At 45.6% G+C, this 20,944-nt stretch overlaps 1 protein-coding gene and 1 long non-coding RNA gene across 4 annotated transcripts in view; one reads left to right on the top strand and one right to left on the bottom strand.

Moving 5' to 3' along the window:
* ZCCHC8 (zinc finger CCHC-type containing 8) overlaps positions 1-18,352 on the bottom strand; it is a 30,794-nt gene extending 12,442 nt beyond the window's left edge. The window contains exons 1-12 of one of the 2 annotated variants that reach the window (XM_070066147.1): positions 18,018-18,352; positions 17,045-17,087; positions 13,927-14,001; positions 12,420-12,525; positions 10,975-11,052; positions 7,413-7,516; positions 7,231-7,296; positions 6,615-6,675; positions 6,018-6,160; positions 5,609-5,751; positions 1,986-2,107; positions 442-528 (exon numbers count right to left, since the gene is read on the bottom strand). In XM_070066147.1, the coding sequence (XP_069922248.1) occupies positions 442-528; positions 1,986-2,107; positions 5,609-5,751; positions 6,018-6,160; positions 6,615-6,675; positions 7,231-7,296; positions 7,413-7,516; positions 10,975-11,052; positions 12,420-12,525; positions 13,927-14,001; positions 17,045-17,087; positions 18,018-18,219 (1,230 nt within the window). In that variant the 5' untranslated portion in view covers positions 18,220-18,352. The remainder of the gene's footprint in view (positions 1-441; positions 529-1,985; positions 2,108-5,608; positions 5,752-6,017; positions 6,161-6,614; positions 6,676-7,230; positions 7,297-7,412; positions 7,517-10,974; positions 11,053-12,419; positions 12,526-13,926; positions 14,002-17,044; positions 17,088-18,017) is intronic. The other variant, XM_051837773.2, reaches the window with a different exon arrangement.
* Positions 18,353-18,404: 52 nt separating this feature from the next.
* On the top strand, positions 18,405-20,702 carry LOC138847434 (uncharacterized). Of its 2 annotated transcripts, none has more exons than XR_011385259.1 (3): positions 18,405-18,694; positions 19,209-19,385; positions 20,347-20,702. It is a non-coding gene; the product is annotated as an uncharacterized lncRNA (long non-coding RNA). The 2 variants fall into 2 exon arrangements; XR_011385260.1 differs by having other exon boundaries at positions 18,426-18,677; positions 20,347-20,649.
* The last annotated feature ends 242 nt before the right edge of the window (positions 20,703-20,944 follow it).

Here is a 20,944-nt window from a genome sequence, read left to right as displayed (position 1 = left end):
CAGCACTGTGACAGTGGGTTAAAGCCACCATCTTACAGTGCTGGCATCACATATGGGCTCCAGTTGGCAGCTCAGGTGCTCCACTTCTGATCCAGCTTCCTACTAATGCACCAGGGAAAGCAGCAGAGGATGGCCCAAGTACTTCATCTCTTGTACCCATGTGAGAGACCCAGCCTGGGTTTGGCCTGGCTCAGCCTTGGCCATTGCAGTATTTGAGGAGTGAACCAGAGGATGGAAAATCTCTCTCTCTAACCCTGCCTTTCAAATAAATTAAGTAAATCTAAAAAAAGAAAAAAAAATTCTAGGCATCTGCAGAATTGAACTGTTTTCTCCTTGATTCAGATACCAAGAATCTTTTATATATACAGCAAGAAAAGGCATTAAGGTGCCTCACAGATACATGCAATCAGCTGTTAGAGACCACACCCTTAGAATCTTTACCGGCTGGAAGTTGGAGGTGAGGTAACTGGCAAACACCTCCTTCTGCTGACAAGCCTGCATGGGGATGGAACCGAACATCCTCCATTCCTAGTGATGAAACACAAAGTGGAACACGTATTTGGAAAACGTCACATTTTGAGATTTTGCTGAAAGGAAGTAAAGTTCTCAGATTAAAACTCTGTTTTATGTGACTTTTCCTTTATTAAAGATGCCTGCGATGTTTGGCATCCCAGATGAGTGCTGGTTCATGTCCTGGCTGTTCCCTTCCGATCCAGCTCTCTGTTAACAGTCTGGGAAAAGCAGCAGAAGATGGCTCAAGTGTTTGGGCCCTTGCAACCCATGTGGGAAGAGCTGGCTGAAGCTCTTGGCTCCTGGCTTCAGCCTGGCCCATTCCTGGCCATCTGGGGAGTGAACCAGTCGGTGGAAAATCTCTCCCTGACTCTCCTCTTCTCTGTAATTCTGCCTTTCAAGTAAATAAATAAAATCATTGTTTTTAAAAGAAAGAAATAATTGTGTGTTGAAGGGAAACAAAAGCCTGCCTGCGAAACGACCAGGATGGTAAGACCGAAAGACGACTTGACGTAACTGCTCAGTCTACTGTGTGCCGACTGGGGGCAGTCAGAGTGCAGCCTCTCCTCAGGTTCCAGGGCCCCAGACTTGCTCCCATCATGCTCTGGCAACACCACCAGGACTGTCCACTGTTCACTTCTGGTAACATACTTACTGGCTTCTGTTTCTTCCCTTCCCAAATAAAGTACTGCTCTTCAAGGTTTAACATTGTTTCTCTCTAATCTCCAGTAACACATTCAACAGTGGCTCCCAGAAAGGATCCCGCTGAGCTCTCAGCTAACAGTAGGTCCCAGGCTCTGACTCTCAGCTGAGTGCTGGACTCCGCATGTGCGTCTCTGCCCAGAACTGGGCTGGCACCGAGACCCACCCCCAGAAACTCTGATGTGGGTGTCCTGAAGTCAGCCTTCACTGAAACACACCCTGTTTTGTGTGAGCTCATTACTTGAAATGTATTAAAATACAATAATTGTTGAACTTTGAAACATAAGATGAAAGTTGGTAAAAACCATTCATATACAGAATGAGAAATTGTCATTTGGGGGAAAAAAGAAAGAAAGAACAGGAAAAAGTTACAGCATACTTAGATTTATTAGAGACAGAAATTTACTTCCCAAATAATTCTTGGAAATAATCTAAGTTCAGAATAGTTTCAGATTTACAAAATTTGATCTATTTCCTCTACTTTTAAGGAAGTAAATTTGGCATAAAATCCTAAAAAATTGCAATTTTGATTAATCATTTTAAGATTCTAATCAATGTATAGAAATTTAAAATTAAATAACAAATTCACTTCTTTATGTAACAGTAACTTATAGTTAACACTTATCAGATAAGTTAATAATCCTTTTTCTTTAGAGATTATTTATTTGAAAGACAGAATTACAGAAAGAGAGGAAGAGACAGAGGGAGAACTTGGAATAATCTTTAACATAATATGTCATATCCTATAAGAATAAAAAAACCAATATACTTACATCTGGAATTCCTCTGGGCGTAGATATATTAAAACCTGGATAGTTTACCAATTTCGAGAGATCGTACGTGACACTTTTATTCTGCTGCACTTCTCCAACCTCCGTTTCACCATCAGCATCATCTGTTACAGCCCACCAGAAAAAAAGCATCAATACTGCTAGATGCTGCTATACATCCCTCCCCACATCAAACACACACCTACAAAACGCTTATGCTCATGGCTCAGATTCAGTCTGGCAATGGTTTTAAGTATCAATTTTTTAAAACAATGTGGAAATGTTTCTTTGATAAAAATGTTTAAAATCTCAGAAACTGGGCTGGAGTTGTGGTGCAGTAGGTACAGCAGCTGCCTGCAACACCAGCACGTCATATGGGCACCAGTTCGTGCCTTGTAGTCCCACTGCCAATCCAGCTCCCTGAGAAAAGCAGCAGCAGATGGCCCAAGTGTTTGGGCCCCTGCTACCTACGTGGGAGATCCGGAAGAAGCTCCTGGCTCCTGGCTTTGCTTTGGCCCAGCCTTGGCCATTGAGGCCATTTGGGGAGTAAACTGCCAGACAGAAAATTACAGAAACTTTGGTTCCTCTCTAAGTTGCTTAAAAGTCTAGCTTACACTGACCTTATTTGCCTAATGCTGCAGTTCAATGCTTTAGTTTCATTTAGCAAACAATTTTATAGTGCTTATACTGTGGGCAAGATTGCATTTTTTTTTTTGACAGGCAGAGTGGACAGTGAGAGAGAGAGAAAAGGTCTTTCTTTGCCGTTGGTTCACTCCCCAATGGCGGTGCACCGTGCTGATCCGAAGCCAGGAGCCAGGTGCTTCTCCCATGCGGGTGCAGGGCCCAAGCACCTAGGCCATCCTCCACTGCACTTCCGGGCCACAGCAGAGCTGGACTGGAAGAGGAGCAACCAGGACAGACTCTGGTGCCTTGACCAGGACTAGAACCTGGTGTGCCGGCACCGCTGGAGGAGGATTAGCCTATTGAGCCGCGGCACCAGCCAAGTTAATATTCTTTATGACTCTAAAAAAGTACATACTACAAGACCGGCATTGTGGCATACTGGGTAAAGCTGCTGCTGGTGATGCTGGCATCCAACATGGGCGCCAGTTCATCGCCCAGTTGCTCAACTTGCAATCTAGCTGCCTGCTAAGGGCTTGGAAGGGCATTATAAGATGACCCAAATCCTTGGGCCTCTGCTAACCATGTGGGAGATCCAGAAGAAGCTGCTAGCTCCTGGCTTTGGTCTGGACCAGCACTGGCCACTGTGGCCATCTAAGGAATGAACCAGCAGATGAAAGAGCCCTCTCTGTAGCGGATTTTCAACATAAAAAATATATTTTTATACACGTAAGTCTCCAGAACATAGTACTGATTCATGCGCATTTTTCCTTTTATAAAAAAATTTGACATCCATAGCACCATCACGTCTAAGATATTCAGAAACATGGTTTTTACTTAGCATTGCAAAAAGATGTTGTTACGTCAGTCTGTACAGATTTACTCTGCTTTTTCAATGTTGCAGGCCTTCCACAGCCAAAACCTACAAATGTAAGTCACTCTTCTTTAGGGCCTTACTGTTGCTTTTGAATTTTTATTATCATATTCAAGGCTACAAAGATACCTTGTGTACAGATGAATGTGTTTCAAAAAGTTCTTGGAAAACATAATTAGAAGATAAGTTAATTTTGGTGCAAAAATTTCTGAAATCCATGTACACAAGGGATCTTCAAAAAGTTCATGAAGGGGTGGGTTCTGTTGGTTGGGTAAACCTTGATCTCATATTAAAGTGCAAAGGATGGGGTGCAGTCATGGTGTCACCAGCATCCCATGTGTCCTGGCTGTTCTGCTTCTGATCCAGGTCCCTGCTAATGCACCTGGGGAAGCCACAGATAATGGTCCATGTGTTTGTGGCAGCCCCACTGCCTCTACTCTGATCCTGCACCCATGTGGGAGAGTCGGAAGAAGCTCCTAGCTCCTGGCTTCGGCCTGGCCTGGGCCCAGCACTAGCCATTGTGGCTATCAGAGAGTCTGTCTCTCCCTTTCTCTGTAGTTTTTTTTTTTTTTTAAGATTTTATTTATTTGAGAGGTAGAGTTACAGACCGAGACAGGCAGAGACAGAGAGAAAGGTCTTCCATCTGCTGGTTCACTTCCCACATGGCTGCTAGAGCTGAGCTGATCCGAAGCCAGGAGCCAGGAACTTTTTCAGGATCTCCCACATGGGTGCAAGGGATCAAGCACTTGGGCCATCTTCTACTGCTTTCCCAGGCCATAGCAGAGAGCTGGATCGGAAAAGCAGCAGCTGGGACTAGAACCAGTGCCTATATGGGATGCAGGTGCTGCAGGCAGAAGCTTAACCTACTAAGCCACAGCACTGGCTCCATCTCTCTGTAACACTTTCAAATAAATAAATAAAAATCTTTAAAAAAAAGAAGTTCCTAGGATGGAGTCTTGCCTCCACTGTTTTTTTGTTTTATTTATTTGAAAGGCAGATTTACAGAGAGAGATCTTCCATCTGCTGGTTCACTCCCAAAATGGCTGCAGTAGCTGGAGCTGAGCTGATCCAAGGCCAGGAGCCAGCAGCTTCTTCTAGGTCTCCCACATGGGTGCAGGGGCCCAAGGACTTGGGCCATGTTCAGCTGCTTTCCCAGGGGCATTAGCAGGGAGCTGGATTAGAAGCAGGCAGCCAGGATACAAAGCAGCACCCATAGGGGATGCTGGTGTTCTACGTGGCAGCTTTACCCGCAATGCCACAGTGCCAGCCCACCGCCTCTACTGATGCTGCTGCCTCCTAATTTGCCTGGCAGACAGCAGCTGATAGCCCAAGTACTTGGGTTCTTGTCACCTATGTGGGAGCCACAGATGGCATTCCTGGTTCCTGGCTTTGGCCTGGCCCAGTCCTGGCTGTTGGAGGCATTTGTGGAGTAAACCAGTGGAAAGATCTGCCTCTCCTTTGTCAGTCTTTCAAATAAAAAAAGTAAGTAAATAAATAAATATATAAATCTTAAAAGTAAAAAGTTCATGAAAAAACTCATGGGCTTCAAATATTTTTTGCACCATTAATTCTACTTTTTCCATGTACATTAAAGAATGTGTTTTTTAATTTATTTATTTCAGAAGGAAGGAGGTAGCGAGAATAAGCTCCCATTTCCTGGTTCACTCCCCAAACACCCACAATGGCTGGGGCCAGTCTGAAGCTGGGCATTAGAAACTCAATCCAGGCCTCCCACATGGCTGGCAGGAAGCTAACCACTTGAGCCCTGACCACTGCCCGCCAGGGTCTGCATTCGAAGGGTCCTGGACTCAGTAGCAGATGCAGGCACCCTGGTCTGGGGTACTGAGGAGCTGAATTCTGGACAGAGTTTCATGAATCCGCTGGCACTGGAGGATCTCTCTCTGCCCCCTTACTGAGGAGGTAGACTTGTGAGGATGAGCTGGAGAGTTGACACTCAGGCTACGCAGCCACTAAGCAAGTCCAGGTAAGCACCTGGTAATCATGGATACAGTGAGGCTCAGTTCCTCCTTACAAACATAGGAAACAGTTAATTCAGCACGCAATGAACAAGCCAGCCATTCCTATAGCATTTTGTTGTGATTTTAATCATAACAATAAAGGTAACATATACCTTTCCCGTCATAGAGGGCCAGTCCCGAGTGCTCCAGTTCAGCCTCCTTGAGCCACCCTGGCGGGTATCCCAGCTGACGCATCCGATAGATAAAAGGGGGAAGACTCCTGTCTGTCACGCCCAGTGCATCCTGAAGTTCCTCACTAAGCAAAAAAAAATACCGAGTTCCTCTTTGCACAAATACATGTGACGTTCTGCTATTTCAAAACATTCGTTTTCTAGTACATAGCAGGTAACATGGTCCTAACAAGTAGTTAAAATTTCAACAAATGTGTATGAATGACCCAATGCATAGTCCTGTGGGACCCTACTAGGGCACACTTACACCCTGGTGAATACCTGAGGGTGCACAGTGTTCCCAACACCAGGGAAGTAAAAACGGGGTTCTGTGGCAAAATGACAGCACTACCTGATAACTCCTGGCTTGAATCTTCCAAATCTTTCTTCTACTTCCTCTGCATGATATCGCTGCTGGAAATTCTGATTGTTTGCCTCACCACAGGCGTCCATATACTCTTTTCTCTTTTCACTGATTCGAGCAGCATTCCGAGGCTAAATCGTATTTGGAAAGAATGGTGTCAAGCAATATTTCTGAAATAGTTCAGAAATTAAGTAAAACTGTTCACTGGTTTTTAGATCAAAAAGATTTTTTGGTTTTAATGTATAAGGAACAAGTATAAAAGAGGATGGATATTTTAGAAAAGCAAGCAAGGAAGAGAACCAGTCACTTTAATTTGTTTTTACCTAAGTATTATCATAATTTAAGTTTTTAGAATAAGCTGTAAAAATTAACTCATGATTCATTCACTTCAAGTTATAGTCTTGTATTATTTTTTCAAAATAAATGCCTTAAATATGCATGAGTTTGAACAGATTTTAAATTAAAGAATTATAACAAAGTAACAGAGGAAGTTTCTTCCTATCACACAACCATAAATGCGTTGAAAACATGAGCCAGTTCTGATGTGTAGTTCAAAGATGTGTTTTTTATATGAGAAGAATTTACCATCGGGCAATCTTTCATTTGATGTTCTTCAGAACCACAATTGAAACAGTGAGGCTTTGGCCTAGTTGGTCAAAAAAAAAAAAAAAAAAAAAAGAAGATTTTCATAATGTAAATGATAATATAAATACAAACCGATAAAATTCTGTACAACAGCAGAGTGTATCAGAGAGACAAGAAAGCAAGCAGGATCTGCAGTAGTGAGTACACTGACAGGTCTTACACGGAGTGGTTTAAGCAAACAGTGCTGCAGCCTTCTAACCAAGAATCAGTCTGTTCCTGACTGATCTGCTCCCTTGTTTGTTTTCTAGTGATTAATAACAGAAGAACCAAGCAAACAGACTTCCTGCTTCCCTTAGGTAACACGGAAAGAAGGCAGGAGGCTCTACGACAGCAATCATACCTTTCCACCCTCCAGGCCCCTCAGGCATAAACTAATTCCAAGAAACACATGACCGATTTAAACATTTACTATATTCCTGTATACAGAAATTCTAGCTCAATCTGTAATTTACTTTACAGTAAACCAGCAATAAAGAACATTAACTTTTCAAGCTAAAAGAGTTTATGGTTTTGGTTAAGAAAAAAAAAATAACACAGAACAACTGCCCACACAAACCTTTTTGCCTTTACTTGTATTTCTTGCCCTTCTAGAGAAACAATGTGGCTGAAGACTTGCTGGTACCTTTAGTGAGTTTTATTAAGGAACAGTTATCATAGTCTGCAAAATTTGGTAAACTTTTTAAAAGGTGAGCTTAGTGGCAAGATGCATAAATGGTCTTCATTCACTAGGTAGGATACTTGGGTATTTCCCATCCTTCGGTAAGCTGAGGGTTTTCATTTAGTAGCGGTTGCCCCAATTTATCAAGGCAAAAATTAGTAAAATACAGGACACTTCCTACAACCTGCAGAAAACAAGTCAAAAAATATTGCTATTTAAGCAGGAAAAAGAAGACATTGAATAATGTAAGACTATGATTAGTTGTTTTAACAGTCCATTTTTGGATGAAATTGTTAGAAATAATTAACTCCCTGGTTAAAGGAGCCAGGATTTGGATGTGTAAGGAAAAGCTACATCTGAGTTTTTCTTCTGTACTAGGTCATAACTATCAGCTATATTCTCTCCAGAATTCAAAAAATAAAAGCCTTGACTCTCACAATACAACATTTCTTTGATTCTCTTTGAAGATCCTAAGATATATTTACTGTTTCCATTTCCTTTATTTTCATTGATTCTTTTCTTTTCCCTCCAATTTCTGGGGAAAATTTCACAGACAAGTTGAAAAAAGCAGTGTATGAATGTTCACATCCCTTTTACCTAGATGCAACCAACATTTGTTCATTGCTGGACACTTCTGGTCTGTGTCTGTACACACACACCCATACACACACACACCCATGTGAGAAGTCAGTTGCATAGACCATGACATTTCATCTATAAGTACTTCAATCTGAGCTTTCTAGATTATTAACCTATAAACCACAATATCTTGTTACACCTAAGAAAACTAATCAATAACTTTAAGTTTCACCTGTAACTAAGCTATATTTAGTTTTCCCCAACTGTCACCCAAATGCCTTTTATAGTTTTTGGGTTTTTTCCAAGTCAGAATTTGATTAAAGTGTATGTATTACATTTAGATGCTATATCTTTTTAGTCTCTTAGTCTAAAACATTCTTCCTATGTCTTATAAATGTCACTGCCATTCTCTTGTGTTCCTGTCACGGCACTAAGCTACCTGACAGTGGAGCTCCCCAGTGACCTCCGCCCAGCAAAATTCAATGGACGGCTCTCAACCTTCATCTGACTCCATCTATCAGCAGCGATGGACATAGCTGAGTCTGCCTTCCTCCTCTGGCTTCCAGGCCACCTGCTCTCATTCTCCTCCTATCTTGCTGACCATTTATCCACCTTCTTCGCAGATCCTTCTCTTCTCTCCATCCTCTACACACTAGGGTGCGCTAGGGCTCAGAACTTACTCTTTCTCTCCACTCTCACTCCCCGAGTGACGAACCCAGACCCAGGCAGGAAATACAAGGCAATACCGACAGCCTGCCAAGGACAGGTTCTGACCCCTCCTCAACTCCAGCCCCCTCCAACTTGCCCCTCCTCCAGCCTCCTCCAACCTGCCCCTCCTCCAGCCTTCACCAGCACAGAAAGTCAACGACGTCCATCCGACTGCTCAGACCAAAGCCTGAGTTCTACTTCTGCTCTCACAGGCTACATCCAGCTGACTCATACGTTTGATCAGCTCCGCTTTCCAAGGATATAGGGTTCTTCTCACTTCTCATTGCCACTGTCACTGGGGTCTCTCAGCAGAGAGAAAAAGAACACTAAATAATAACACATACAATAACAACTTCCTAGCTAGTTTACAGCTTCTGTGAATAACCAGCCACAGACTACATTCCACATAAAACCTCAAGTCCTATCACGTCACATTTCTACCTAAATCGTCAAACGCCTTCTCATCTTACAGTAAAACCCAAAGTCCTCACCATGGCCTCTCGGTCAACACAGGGACTCAGATCATATGAGGGGACTTCAAAAATTTGTGGAAAGGTGAAAAGCTAAGTTTATTTTGGAGTAAAACCCATGCATGTTTTTTTCTAGAATATATATATATTTTTTTCATTAACTTTCTAAAGAATTTTCACATGGATTTCAAAGCTTTTTTGTACCAAAGCAGATGTATCTTCAAATTCCATTTTCCATGAACTTTGTGAAGTACTCTTGCACGCTGGGTCAGACCTTGGCTGTGCCACTTACATCTATAAAATACACATAGTAACAGTATCCAACTAGTAACATCTACAATGAACTTACAACCCACATCCAGTGCTTCAAAAAGTTCACAGAAAGATGGAATTAAAAGATGTTTATTTCGGTGCAAAACACTGTAAAATTCAAGCATAAGAGGGGTTTTCTCCTGGCTTCGGATGGGTGCAGCACTGGCCGTAGCGGCCATTTGGGGAGTGACCCAACGGAAGGAGGACCTTTCTGTCTCTCTAACTCTACCTGCCCCCCCCCAAAAAAGGAGGGGTTTTAAAATAGTTCATGGAAACGTGTATTATGAAAAAACTACACATGGATTTCATAATCTTTGTACCAAAATAAACTTATCTTCCAATTCCACATTCCACGAACTGTCTGTGGCTCTGGCTTGCAGTGGCACTGGCCGGGCCTCTCCCTCTGGGCTTCTCAAGTACTGTTCTGTGGTCTGCAGTTCCTGCTCCCTCAAAGCAGCCAGGCCGGGGCTCAGAGATGCTGTCCCTGTGTCATCTGCCTTCCCCAGCAGAACGGGACAGCAAGGAGCTGGGGCCTGGCCCTTTTTCTCACTGCTGTGTCCCTGGAACCTAGAAGAGTTCCTGGCACAAAGCAGCCTTCAGTACATACTTATCAGCATTTGTTAAAAGACATTAATAAATACACAAAATACTCAATTTCTAGGTAGATACCACTTAAAATCCCAGAACCTTAACAGTTAGAAGGAAAAAGAAAAGCTACCTAGCTCAAAATCACAAATTTTCCTTTAAAGATAGCATTTTGGTTTTTATTTAACTCTAGTAAAAAATGGAGTTCACTTTATTTAGTAAGATGTTGCACTTCACTCTTTACATCTCTGATAGAAAGTTCAGCTTTCTAGAAGCTGAGTTGAAATGTCTCTGCTTATACTCAGTTTACCCGCTGGTTCTGCCTCTGGCATAAAGGCTGATCTAAAAAACCACCTCTGTCCCATCTGCAGAGAGATGACAGCCACTGCAGATCTTTTCAGTATGGCCTGTGGGCCTGGCACCATGCAGCAGCCCCATGTCTTCAACACTGTGGTATGTCAATCAGGTGGTAATAGCCCATGAACACGGAAACTGTTGTCATCTTTTAACAGATCCTACAATGATGCTGTCTTCTAAAATATCATGCCCCCACGTTGCACTGACACCACAGACACTGAAAGGTCTCCACGTTTGTCTTCTCTGTTAAGCTGCTTCTGTTTTCCACCTACCAGTCACGTCAATCAACATTTTAACTTTCAGATCTGCCGTTTATTTTATTAGTTATCTATCCCTGTGCCAGTCTTCTGTAAGCTCAACAAGCAAGCTATCTAGTCCTTCATTCAAGTTCTTGAAAATAAACAGAGAGAGGTTGGTTAGGACAAAAATGAAATCTTCCAAAGTGTGTCTCCTGTGCGTGAGATCACAATACAGTAGTTATTAAAAAGAAAACTATAATAGTTAGACTGAATCTTCATTATGGTTTATTATGAAAGAATGTAGTGGTCACATGAAGTGTGCCTACACCACTATTCACTTAATGCCACCCAGCTGAAAGAGGAAGTGCCCATCTGCCGGATTCCCAACTTACACTGAAAGCTTCCTTGCTGTTTTTAACGACACAGGATTCTTCTACTTTGTGGTCCTCTTCTAATACAATACTGGATGGCTGAGGCAAAGGAAAACACACATCACAAAAGGCCATCAGTGCTTAATAAACCAAAATCTCAAATCTTAGGAATCTGGACACACACCTCTATTTCCTAATACACAACACTAAGGCACATCAAATTTTGGACTTGTTGCTTTCATGATTAGTGAGCTTAGCAGGGAAGCTCAGAATGGTCAGCAGTAGGAAGAGATATAAAGAGCTTTTTCTAGCTGGCGCCGTGGCTCAATAGGCTAATCCTCCACCTTGCGGCGCCGGCACACCGGGTTCTAGTCCCGGTCGGGGCGCCGGATTCTGTCCCGGTTGCCCCTCTTCCAGGCCAGCTCTCTGCTGTGGCCAGGGAGTGCAGTGGAGGATGGCCCAGGTGCTTGGGCCCTGCACCCCATGGGAGACCAGGAAAAGCACCTGGCTCCTGGCTCCTGCCATTGGATCAGTGCGGTGCGCCGGCTGCAGCGGCGGCCATTGGAGGGTGAACCAACGGCAAAGGAAGACCTTTCTCTCTCTGTCTCTCTCTCTCACTGTCCACTCTGCCTATCCAAAAAAAAAAAAAAAAAAATTTAAAAAAAAAAAAGAGCTTTTTCTGAAGTGCTAGCATACATTATGACTTGTGCTAATCAATGCTAATTAGAGACCTTTCAACACTTAAAGTAGCAAGGCAGGCATGACTATACCTTGAAATTGTATAACCAGAAAGATTAAAAAAAATAGGTAATTTTATATTACTGGCAAATACCAAAAATATAACCTTCAGAGTTCACACACTACTATAAAAGTTTGAAGTGTTCCTTGAAAAAAAATTAATGATGTTCAGAAAGGCTACAATTGTTAAAAATTTTACATGATGCATAAAAACTAAGGATGTTTAAAAATGTAATCAGCATGCTCCATTCTCCAACTCCTGAGGATGAGCAGCTGGAGATCCTTATTTGACAGAATCTACTTACCTGCATTTTTAATTGGAAAAAGTTCAGACATATAAACTCATGCTCTAATGTTCACAAGTGAAATTTCTCAAGATTCAATTTTTTTGGACACAGTACTGACTTTTGAAAAACACACACAGCACATGATTCTGCTGGTAAGATTTTTTTTATAAACCCCAGAAACAGAGAATTTTCTTTTCTGTCCTGAAATTAACTTTCTGCCCCAATCTATGTGTCCAAGCTAAGAAACCAAGAGTTCTAAGTGAAGCTGGATCTGAGCATTTCTACCCTGACCAAAACAGCCACATCCTCAATCAAGTCAGGTCCTGGCTGTTCCGATTCCTAAGTGGTGGAGGATGGGAACCAAAGAGGATCCTCATGACCTAAGAACCGGCAGTGAAAAGCACAGCCTATTAATCTTAAAGTCTTTTAAATTAGAAATACCTGGGGCAAAAGATTAAAGGACGTCTTTTCCACATCATTTTTCTGCTGTTCCTCAAATCTTTTTACTAAATTTGATACAAATTCCTCTATTTCTTGATGATACTGCCTGTATAAGAAGACAAAATGGTTAGAGTCCAGACAGTAAAACATGTAATAGATTGAGGTCTTACACATTATTATGTTATTTTTTTTTCTTATTTTGCTTTTTACAGGTTAATAAATCACTGCCTCTAACACTCAGGAACCTATTCCTTATGAAAAAACACACACTGTTGCCAAGTCAATGAAATGATTATGATAATCTAACACAGTGCTAGTACTGAAGAGCTGCTGTACAGTTGTAAAAATAAATGGCTTTTATTTATACGCTTTATGTACTTAACTTTTGAATACATACTACATGTAAATGGCTCAAAATCCAAAAGAAGTAAAAGATTACATAATTGAAAGTTCCCTTGCTCTCCTGTCTCCTGGTCAGCTATGTCTGCAACACGCATGAACTGAAGTGCTCAGGTGTTCTGTGTCCTCCTCCCAGAGACTCTCCATGCATACAGAAAGACACACTCATAAACATGAAGCTGGAAAAAATAAAACCAAAATGCAATGCAAGAAAGAATATTGAGGTCCACTTCCTCTAGCCCTCTAGGGCCAGGAACCATGCTCGTTAAGCACTCCGCAGCCCTCAGCTGCGCCCAGGCCTTGCCAGATGGCAGTGAGCTCCCTCTGCATAGACTTGATGACATTCTCCTAACAGGAGGGCTGGACAGAAGCCGGACTATCATGAGCTGATCCTAATGAGAGGCGGGGACAGCAGTGCCAGAGCCCTTGCCCCGCCCTCACAGCCCTGGGTTCCACTTCAGTGATAAAATGGGTTATGGGCCTGGCATCCATTCTCTTTACCTCGGCCAGCCCAGAAGGAACAGGAACTGTCTGAAGTGCCTACGACCATGTGCTGAGGTAGCAACAGGGCGAGGCCTCAAACCATCTCAGAACACTCCAGAAGCACTGCAGGAATGCACTCTAAACCCAAGCATGCTGGGAAGCGTGCAAGGGTCTAGTTTAGCTAATAGAAAGGAATCACGTGGGTGGGCTTCAAAGACTCAGTACGGAAAACTCAGTCACCTCATCTGGGAGAGAAAAGGCCAACACCATTACGACTGATACAATGGTACGGTATCTTTATTAGAAGCCATTGCCTGGGCTCAGACAGGAGCTCATTCAGCTACCTAAGAGGCAGTTACCAACAGCATCCTGTTCTCCTGTGCAGAAACGGAAAATGCAGAAAGGTTCCCGAGCCTGACCAGGTTCACAGGGTCGAGAGTAAGAGTCTAGACCCCAGTTCAGCTTACAAGAGTCCCACGTCCTTGTTCTTAATCCTAATTCCATAACTTTAACTCCAAGAGCATTTTAAGTAAACGAATAAAGATAAAAGCAGCATCTTTATGGAAGACATTGTTTGGTAAACATATTAGCTCATATTTTTTATGATAGGGAAAGAATTACTTACTTTGAAATAGCATTGTTCATAAACAGAATTTGTAATAGAGGTCCATCTAGCTTAGTATTGTTCACCAGTATTCCACTAAAACAAAAGTTACAACATATTCTTAGAAGACATTAAAGTAAAACTTGCATATATATATGTAAAAAGAAAAAATTTATAACCTTTTGTCTTTAACAAAGATTTATTTGAAAGATGTAGTGACAGAGAAAAAGGGAGAGACAGAGAGAAAAAGGTCTTCCATCTACTGGTTCACATCCTACATGCTTGCAACAGCTGGGGCTGGGCCAGGCTGAAGCCAGGAGCCAGGAACTCCATCCAGGTCTCCCACATGACGGCAGGGGCCCCAGCATGCAGGCCATCTGCCTCTGCCTTCCCAGGCACAGAGCAGGCAGCTGGATGAGAAATGGGGCAGCAAGGACTTGCATTGGCACTCTGATGTGGGATGCTGGTGTCTGAAGGGCCAGCTTAACGACTGCACCACAGCACAGGCCCCTCTAATTCTTAAGGAACAAAGATTGCACAGTATCTCATAAACAAGACCAGACCACCAAGAACTCCAGTCCTCAAGGAAAATCTAAGTCTTTGCCAATTTGATTTCATTTAATGGTCTTACCCAAGGGTATCCTTTACTTAACATATAAAAAAATTAAGGGGACTGGTAATGTGGTATAGCGGGTGAAGCCGCTGCCTGCAGTGCTGGCATCCCATTATGGGTGCCAGTTCAAGTCCCTGCCACTCCACTTCTGATCCAGCTCTCTGCTATGGCCTGGGAAAGCAGTGGAAGATGGCCCAAGCCCTTGGGCCCCCGCACCCACATGGGAGACCTGGAGGAGCTCCTGGCTTCGGACTGGAGTAGCTCCAGCCACTGTGGCCACCTGGGGAGTGAACTAGCAGATGGAAGATCTCTTTCTCTCTCTCTCTACCTCTCTGTAACTCTGCCTTTCAAATAAATAAATCTTTAAAAATAAATATATAAAAAAATTAAGAACTGTATTTAATCTTTCAGTTTTCAACCAAAAAAGTTTCTTTACCTGATTGGACAGTTTTTCTACAAACTAGGGAGGAACTGGATATACCAGACAATTACAATAATTTATTTCTAGAGGCCTGCGCTGTGGCGCAGCAGGTTAACGCCCTGACCTGAAGCGCCAGCATCCCATATGGGTGCTGGTTCTAGTCCCAGCTGCTCCTCTTCCAATCCAACTCTCTGCTATGGCCTGGGAAAGATGGCCCAAATCCTTGGGCCCCTGCACCCATTGGGGAGACCTGGAAGAAGCTCCTGGCTTCGGAATGGCACTGTTCCAGCCGTTGCGGCCATCTGGGGAGTGAACCAGCGGACAGAAGACCTCTCTCTCTCTCTCTCTTTGCCTCTCCTCTCTCAATTTAACTGTGACTTTCAAATAAATCTTTTAAAAATTATTAAAAAAATAATTTATTTCTAAATGAACCTGAGTGTATTTAACTTTGAGTATGCAGGAAGTGAAACCCCTTATAAATACATGAACAGACCCTGGGAGGGCAAGGTATGGTGTATCAAACATCTCCAAACCAGGATTCTAAAACAGATGTCAGAAAACAGCTGACTCTCAAACAATATGGAGGTTAGGGTGTGATTACCACAACTTTTTTTTTGACAGTCAGAGTGGACAGTGAGAGAGAGAGACAGAGAGAAAGGTCTTCCTTTTTGCCGTTGGTTCACCCTCCAATGACCGCCGCGGCCAGCGCGCTGTGGCTGGCACATCGCGCTGATCTGAAGCCAGGAGCCAGGTGCTTTTTCTGGTCTCCCATGGGGTGCAGGGCCCAAGCACTTGGGCCATCTTCCAGTGCACTCCCTGGCCACAGCAGAGAGCTGGCCTGGAAGAGGGGAAACCGGGACAGAATCCGGCGCCCTGACCGGGACTAGAACCCGGTGTGCCGGCGCCGCAAGGCGGAGGATTAGCCTAGTGAGCCGCGGAGCCGGCCACCACAACTTTTAAGATAAACACTTAATGTTTAAATGATCAACTCTATCAGGAAATGTATTTAAAATAGAGTATCTTTCATTTATGTTAAATTTTTAAGTTTATTTTTATTTATTTGAAAGAAAGAGAATCTCCCATTTGCTAGTTTACGCTGAAACAGGCTGAAGCCTCCAGCCTGGCTCCCAGTCAGCCCGAGTCTCCCACGCCAGCGGCAGGGACCCAACCACTGGAGCCAGCACCGGGCTCTGCTCCCAAGAGTGTCTCTAACAAACAAAAATGGCGGCTTCTTCTTAAATGAGGAATCCTTGTTACATTTAACACATTTTATATCTAACCAAAAAATAAGATATTCAAAGTGTAGTCATATAGAGGAACAAAGGTCAGCCATGAGAAAGTTATTCTCCAAGACTTTTAAATGAAAGGTTTTAGTAACCAATGTAGCCAGTTACTTCAACCAGTATGAGGGACAAAACTGTGCATGTAAAATTACATCAGTTTCTCTCTGACTCTCTCACTGTCCACTCTGCCTGTCCAAAAAAAAAAAAAATATATATATATACATATATATATACACACACATACATAAATTACATCAGGGCACCCCCAAATTCTGAAAGATGTAAAGTACCATTCCACATAATAAAATCTCTACTTAACTAGTGACCTGCTAAATTTATATTAGCAGAACAAGCCTTTAATCTGTTGAAATGGGATGCTGAAATCTGCTACTTTTTTTTCAAAAGCGCATTACCTGCTTCTTTTAAAACACTGTATCGTGCACGGTTTCTACTAAGAACAGATTTCGATTGTGTAAGCACATCTCCGCGAGAGGGACACGGGAACCCTAGCCTTAACTTCCCAGGAACAGGAACGGCGGGGCGGGGCTGACAATCCGCCAGTTCTAAACATTAAGTCAAAAGGTCCTGGATTGTTTCACAAATACTTTCACTCATCAGCCGGTTAAAAAATTGAGCGCGCTCAGAACTTCGATTTTACCCCCCCAGATTAAGAACGAAGGATAATTACTGATTTCTCAAGTGTGCTGAACAACTAAAAGTGCTCCAAAAATCCTGTACCTTTTATACAAGGAAATAGTGATTCAATATCGGTATCAGGATAAATAAGAAGGGAAACTATAGGACAGCTGTAAGACCTCATACCTCGGTCGAGTCAGAATGTTCAATTTTCTTTTAAGTTCTTGATGTTATTAGTTATTAAGGAATAATAGTCCTCATTAAACAAAACCACGCACACCATAAAAGTCAACTGGCACACTCTCGCTAACGTTACAGGAGATCGCACGGCACACACGCTGGGCCCCCGTGCTGCTGCGGGGGCTAGGCGCTGGACGTCCACGTTGAAACGGAATGTCCACCCCCTCGGACACAGGTCTAAGACAGGACAGTAAAAGTTAAGGGACTACCGGGCGGAGCCAGACACAGCGGTGCCCTCCAGGAAAGCCTACACAGCCAATTAAAAACTTCCAAGCCAGGGTCCCGCGCTAGGAAGAAAGCAAGCAGCACCGCGTCGGCGACGTGGGCTCTGCGATGCAAGCCACGGAGCCCACGGCGCAAGCTTTCCACGGCTCTGCGCTTGCAAGCAGGTCGAGGACAGCGGCCCCGGGGCACGAGAACCAGCCTCTGACAACCACTTCCAGGCGGCAGGGGCAGCCGCTTGAAACAGAATTATCTGTATATGGCTTTAAAGCGAACCCCCCGCCACCGGCAAAGCCCTCACCCTCACTCGCGGAAACGCAAAGCCGCTTGGCGCGTTTCCCGCAGCGCGGACGCCGGCTCGGAGCTGCGTGAACTCCAGGCTGCGTCCCGACCCGCAGCGCGCAGTCCGCCACGCCTCTCGGCCCGGCCGGCTCCTCCAGGCCCGCAGCCCTGACCGCAGGGCTGACCGCGACCGCGAGTGTGACAGCGAGGCCGCCCGGCGGTGACCGGGCCAGCCCGACCGCGGGGCACTCGCACGACGCCCGCTGGGGCCGGAGAGGGGCGTCTGGTCCCGAGGCGGCCCGCGCTGGCCAGGCCCGCGCCTCGGCCTGCCCGCGGGGCGCGGGAAGTGACTTGGAACCCGGCCCCGTTGGAACCCCACGCCGCGGGGACAGGGCCCGGCGAGCGGGAAGGATATTCTCGGCGCGGAGCTGCTCGATGGTTTCCTCGCACTGCCGGAGCCGCGCCTGCAGCTCCGCGTCGCCAACACCGTTTTCGTCCTCCTCCTCGGCCCCGTCATCGTCCTTGAAGCGGGTGTGGACGGGCTTCGGAATCGACTCCTCTGGGTGGTCAAACGCCTCAAAGAGCTCCAGGTCGCCGAAATCCACCTCCGCCGCCATTTTGGGTTGCGAGAGAGATTCGCGAGGAGGCGGAGCCAGCCACCTCGGAGGAGGGCGAAGGTCGCAGGGGCGGCACCGCTCGTCAGGGCCTCGGTTTCTCCTACCGCAGGCCGCACAAGGGGCGTGGCCAGCCCCTGGGAGACTACAAGTCCCGGCATGCAACGGCTCCACGCAAAGGCACTTCCGGGCTGCGTGGGCTCACTGCATGCTGGGCCGGGTGGTTTCTAAGCGACTGTTAACTCATTGTTCGCGCTGCAAACGCGAAGCCCGCCGGACCGGACCAGACCAGGTGTTAAAACAGCCTGGCTGCAGGGGCTGCGTGGCCACCAAAGGCAGGGCCTACAGCGATTCTCGCGTCCGCGATACACAAGAGGACAAGGACCTCCCGCCTTGCCTACGACTTCGTTTGTGATCACGGGCGTGCGACCGGAGTGCATTGGGCTCGTTTTCGCGTAAAAGTAGCTCGCTCGCTGGGGTAATGGGTGTGTCGTTCCACCAGCCGGTCACTGTTTACCGCCTGCAGTGTGTCGGGCCCTGTCAGGAACCTAAGGAAGCGGAGTGACCCCGATTCCCAGTCAGGAAGCCTACAAATCACGAAAACACCACCAAAAGCCCCGTTTCCCACACTGAAAGGGGAACCCCAAGTTAGACATGTGACAAGGAAGCCCGCCGGTCTGTGCGAGCCGGGCGCTCTGGAGGACTGAGCGAGCAGTGCTGGCGCTGGGTGGGACCCAGGGGCGGTGCCAGGCGGAAGCCGGACCGACTCAGTCCACACTGGGGGTCCCTGCAGCCACTGGAACAGGCAGTGTGTGGGTGACCAGCGCATCTACATTTTGGTCATAGAGCTCTGACCACAGGGGGAAAGACTGAGGATGGAGCCAGAGCAAAATTCCCTGTCTATTTGGCAGGTTGGCTTTGTTTAAAGTATCTGAAAGGGAGAGGCGGATTCCCCATCCACTGCTCACTTCCCAAATGCTTCTAACAGCCAGGCCTGGACATACTGAAGCTGGGAGCCCGGAGCTCCATCCTGGCTGCTCACAGCACCTGAGCCATCATCTGTAGCCTTCCCAGGCGCATGAACAGGAAGTGGGACCGAAGAGGTGTGGCCAGGACTTGGACATCTCGAGCGGCAGCTTAATCGGCTGTGCCTCAATGCCTACCCCTTGGTAAGATTTTTATAGTTGAGGGTGTTCACTTGAATTAAAGTGTCAATAGTCGTGAAGTTAGCTAAGTATGGAGAAGTAGAGAATGTTGAAAACTAGAGCAACAAATCTCATTCAGGAATGCATTCAGGTAATGGAGAAGGTCTTGACTTAGCATTCGGACTTAAGCTGGTTGGATAAACGGTCATTTCAGAGAACAATGGGTGTGGCCAGCGCCGCTGCTCACTAGGCTAATCCTCCGCCTTGCGGCGCTGGCACACCGGCTTCTAGTCCTGGTCGGGGCGCTGGATTCTGTCCCGGTTGCCCCTCTTCCAGGCCAGCTCTCTGCTGTGGCCCGGGAGTGCAGTGGAGGATGGCCCAGGTGCTTGGGCCCTGCACCCACATGGGAGACCAGGAGAAGTACCTGGCTCCTGGCTTCGGATCAGGCGGTGCGCCAGCCGCAGCTGCCATTGCGGGGTGAACCAACGGAAAAGGAAGACCTTTCTGTCTGTCTCTCTCGCTGTCCACTGTCAAAACAAACAAAAAAAACCAAAAAAACAAAAACCGGGTGTGGGGCCAAGCCCCAGTGGCAAAGAGCAGTTCCATTTTGGTTATCTGATGGTGAAGTAACTGGGCTGCTAGAAGGCATTGTTGAAGCATTTTGGTGAGACACTGCTGGAATAGTAGATTTGAGGCCTGTTCTGGGCCAGACCAAGGCCAGGAGCCACTTCTTGGTCTCTGACAAGGGTAGCAGGGGCCATTTTCTACAGGACCAGCCACATGCCTGGACTGTCATCAGTCGTCATCTCCCCTGATGCTGCGCAGGCAATCAGCTTTGGTGGTAGACAACTTTGGATACCGCCCACCTTACTTCCTTAGGCCGCCATTTTTGAATTGCCTCTTGTGTTTAATTTCCCCACAGCATACCTCCATGGCATCTTTTTTTTTTTAAAGATTTCATTTATTCTGCTGGTTAACTCTCCAGATGGCTGCAACAGCTGGAGCTGCACAAACCCAAAGCCAGGAGACAGGAGCAGCATCTGGGTTTCCTACACGGGTGAAGGGGCCCAAGGACTGGTGCCATCTTCCACTGCTGTCCCAGGCCACAGCAGAGAGCCGGATCAGAAGTGGAAGAGCCAGGACTAGAACCAGTGCCCATATGGGATGCTGGTGCTTCAGGTCCGGGCTTTAACCCACTGTGCTATAGGGCCGGCCCCTCAATGGCATCTTAGAAATGGCTCTTAGAAAACTACACCTTTCCTAAAGCACATTAAAAAAATCTTAATTACTTGAGTTTCATGTGTAACAAAAAAACATACCTAACAGTAATTTTTGTTAAAAGAGTAGGGTGTTGTATCTTTTTTGAAAAAATTTATTTGAAAAGCAGAGTTACAGAGGAAGAGAAATCTTCAATCTGCTATACACTCCCCAAAAGGCCTAACAGCCAGGGCTGGGCAAGGCTGAAGCCTGGAGCTTCATCCAGGTCTCCCACGTGGGCAGCAGAGGGCCCAAGCACTTGAGTCACCTTCTGATGCCTTCCCAGGCTCATTAGCAGAGAGCTGGATGGTAGTGCAGCAGCTGGG

Source organism: Oryctolagus cuniculus, chromosome 21 (assembly GCF_964237555.1).
Source record: "Oryctolagus cuniculus chromosome 21, mOryCun1.1, whole genome shotgun sequence".
NCBI classification, from domain to species: Eukaryota; Metazoa; Chordata; class Mammalia; order Lagomorpha; family Leporidae; genus Oryctolagus; species Oryctolagus cuniculus.
This window is presented reverse-complemented; position numbering and strand designations above follow the sequence as displayed.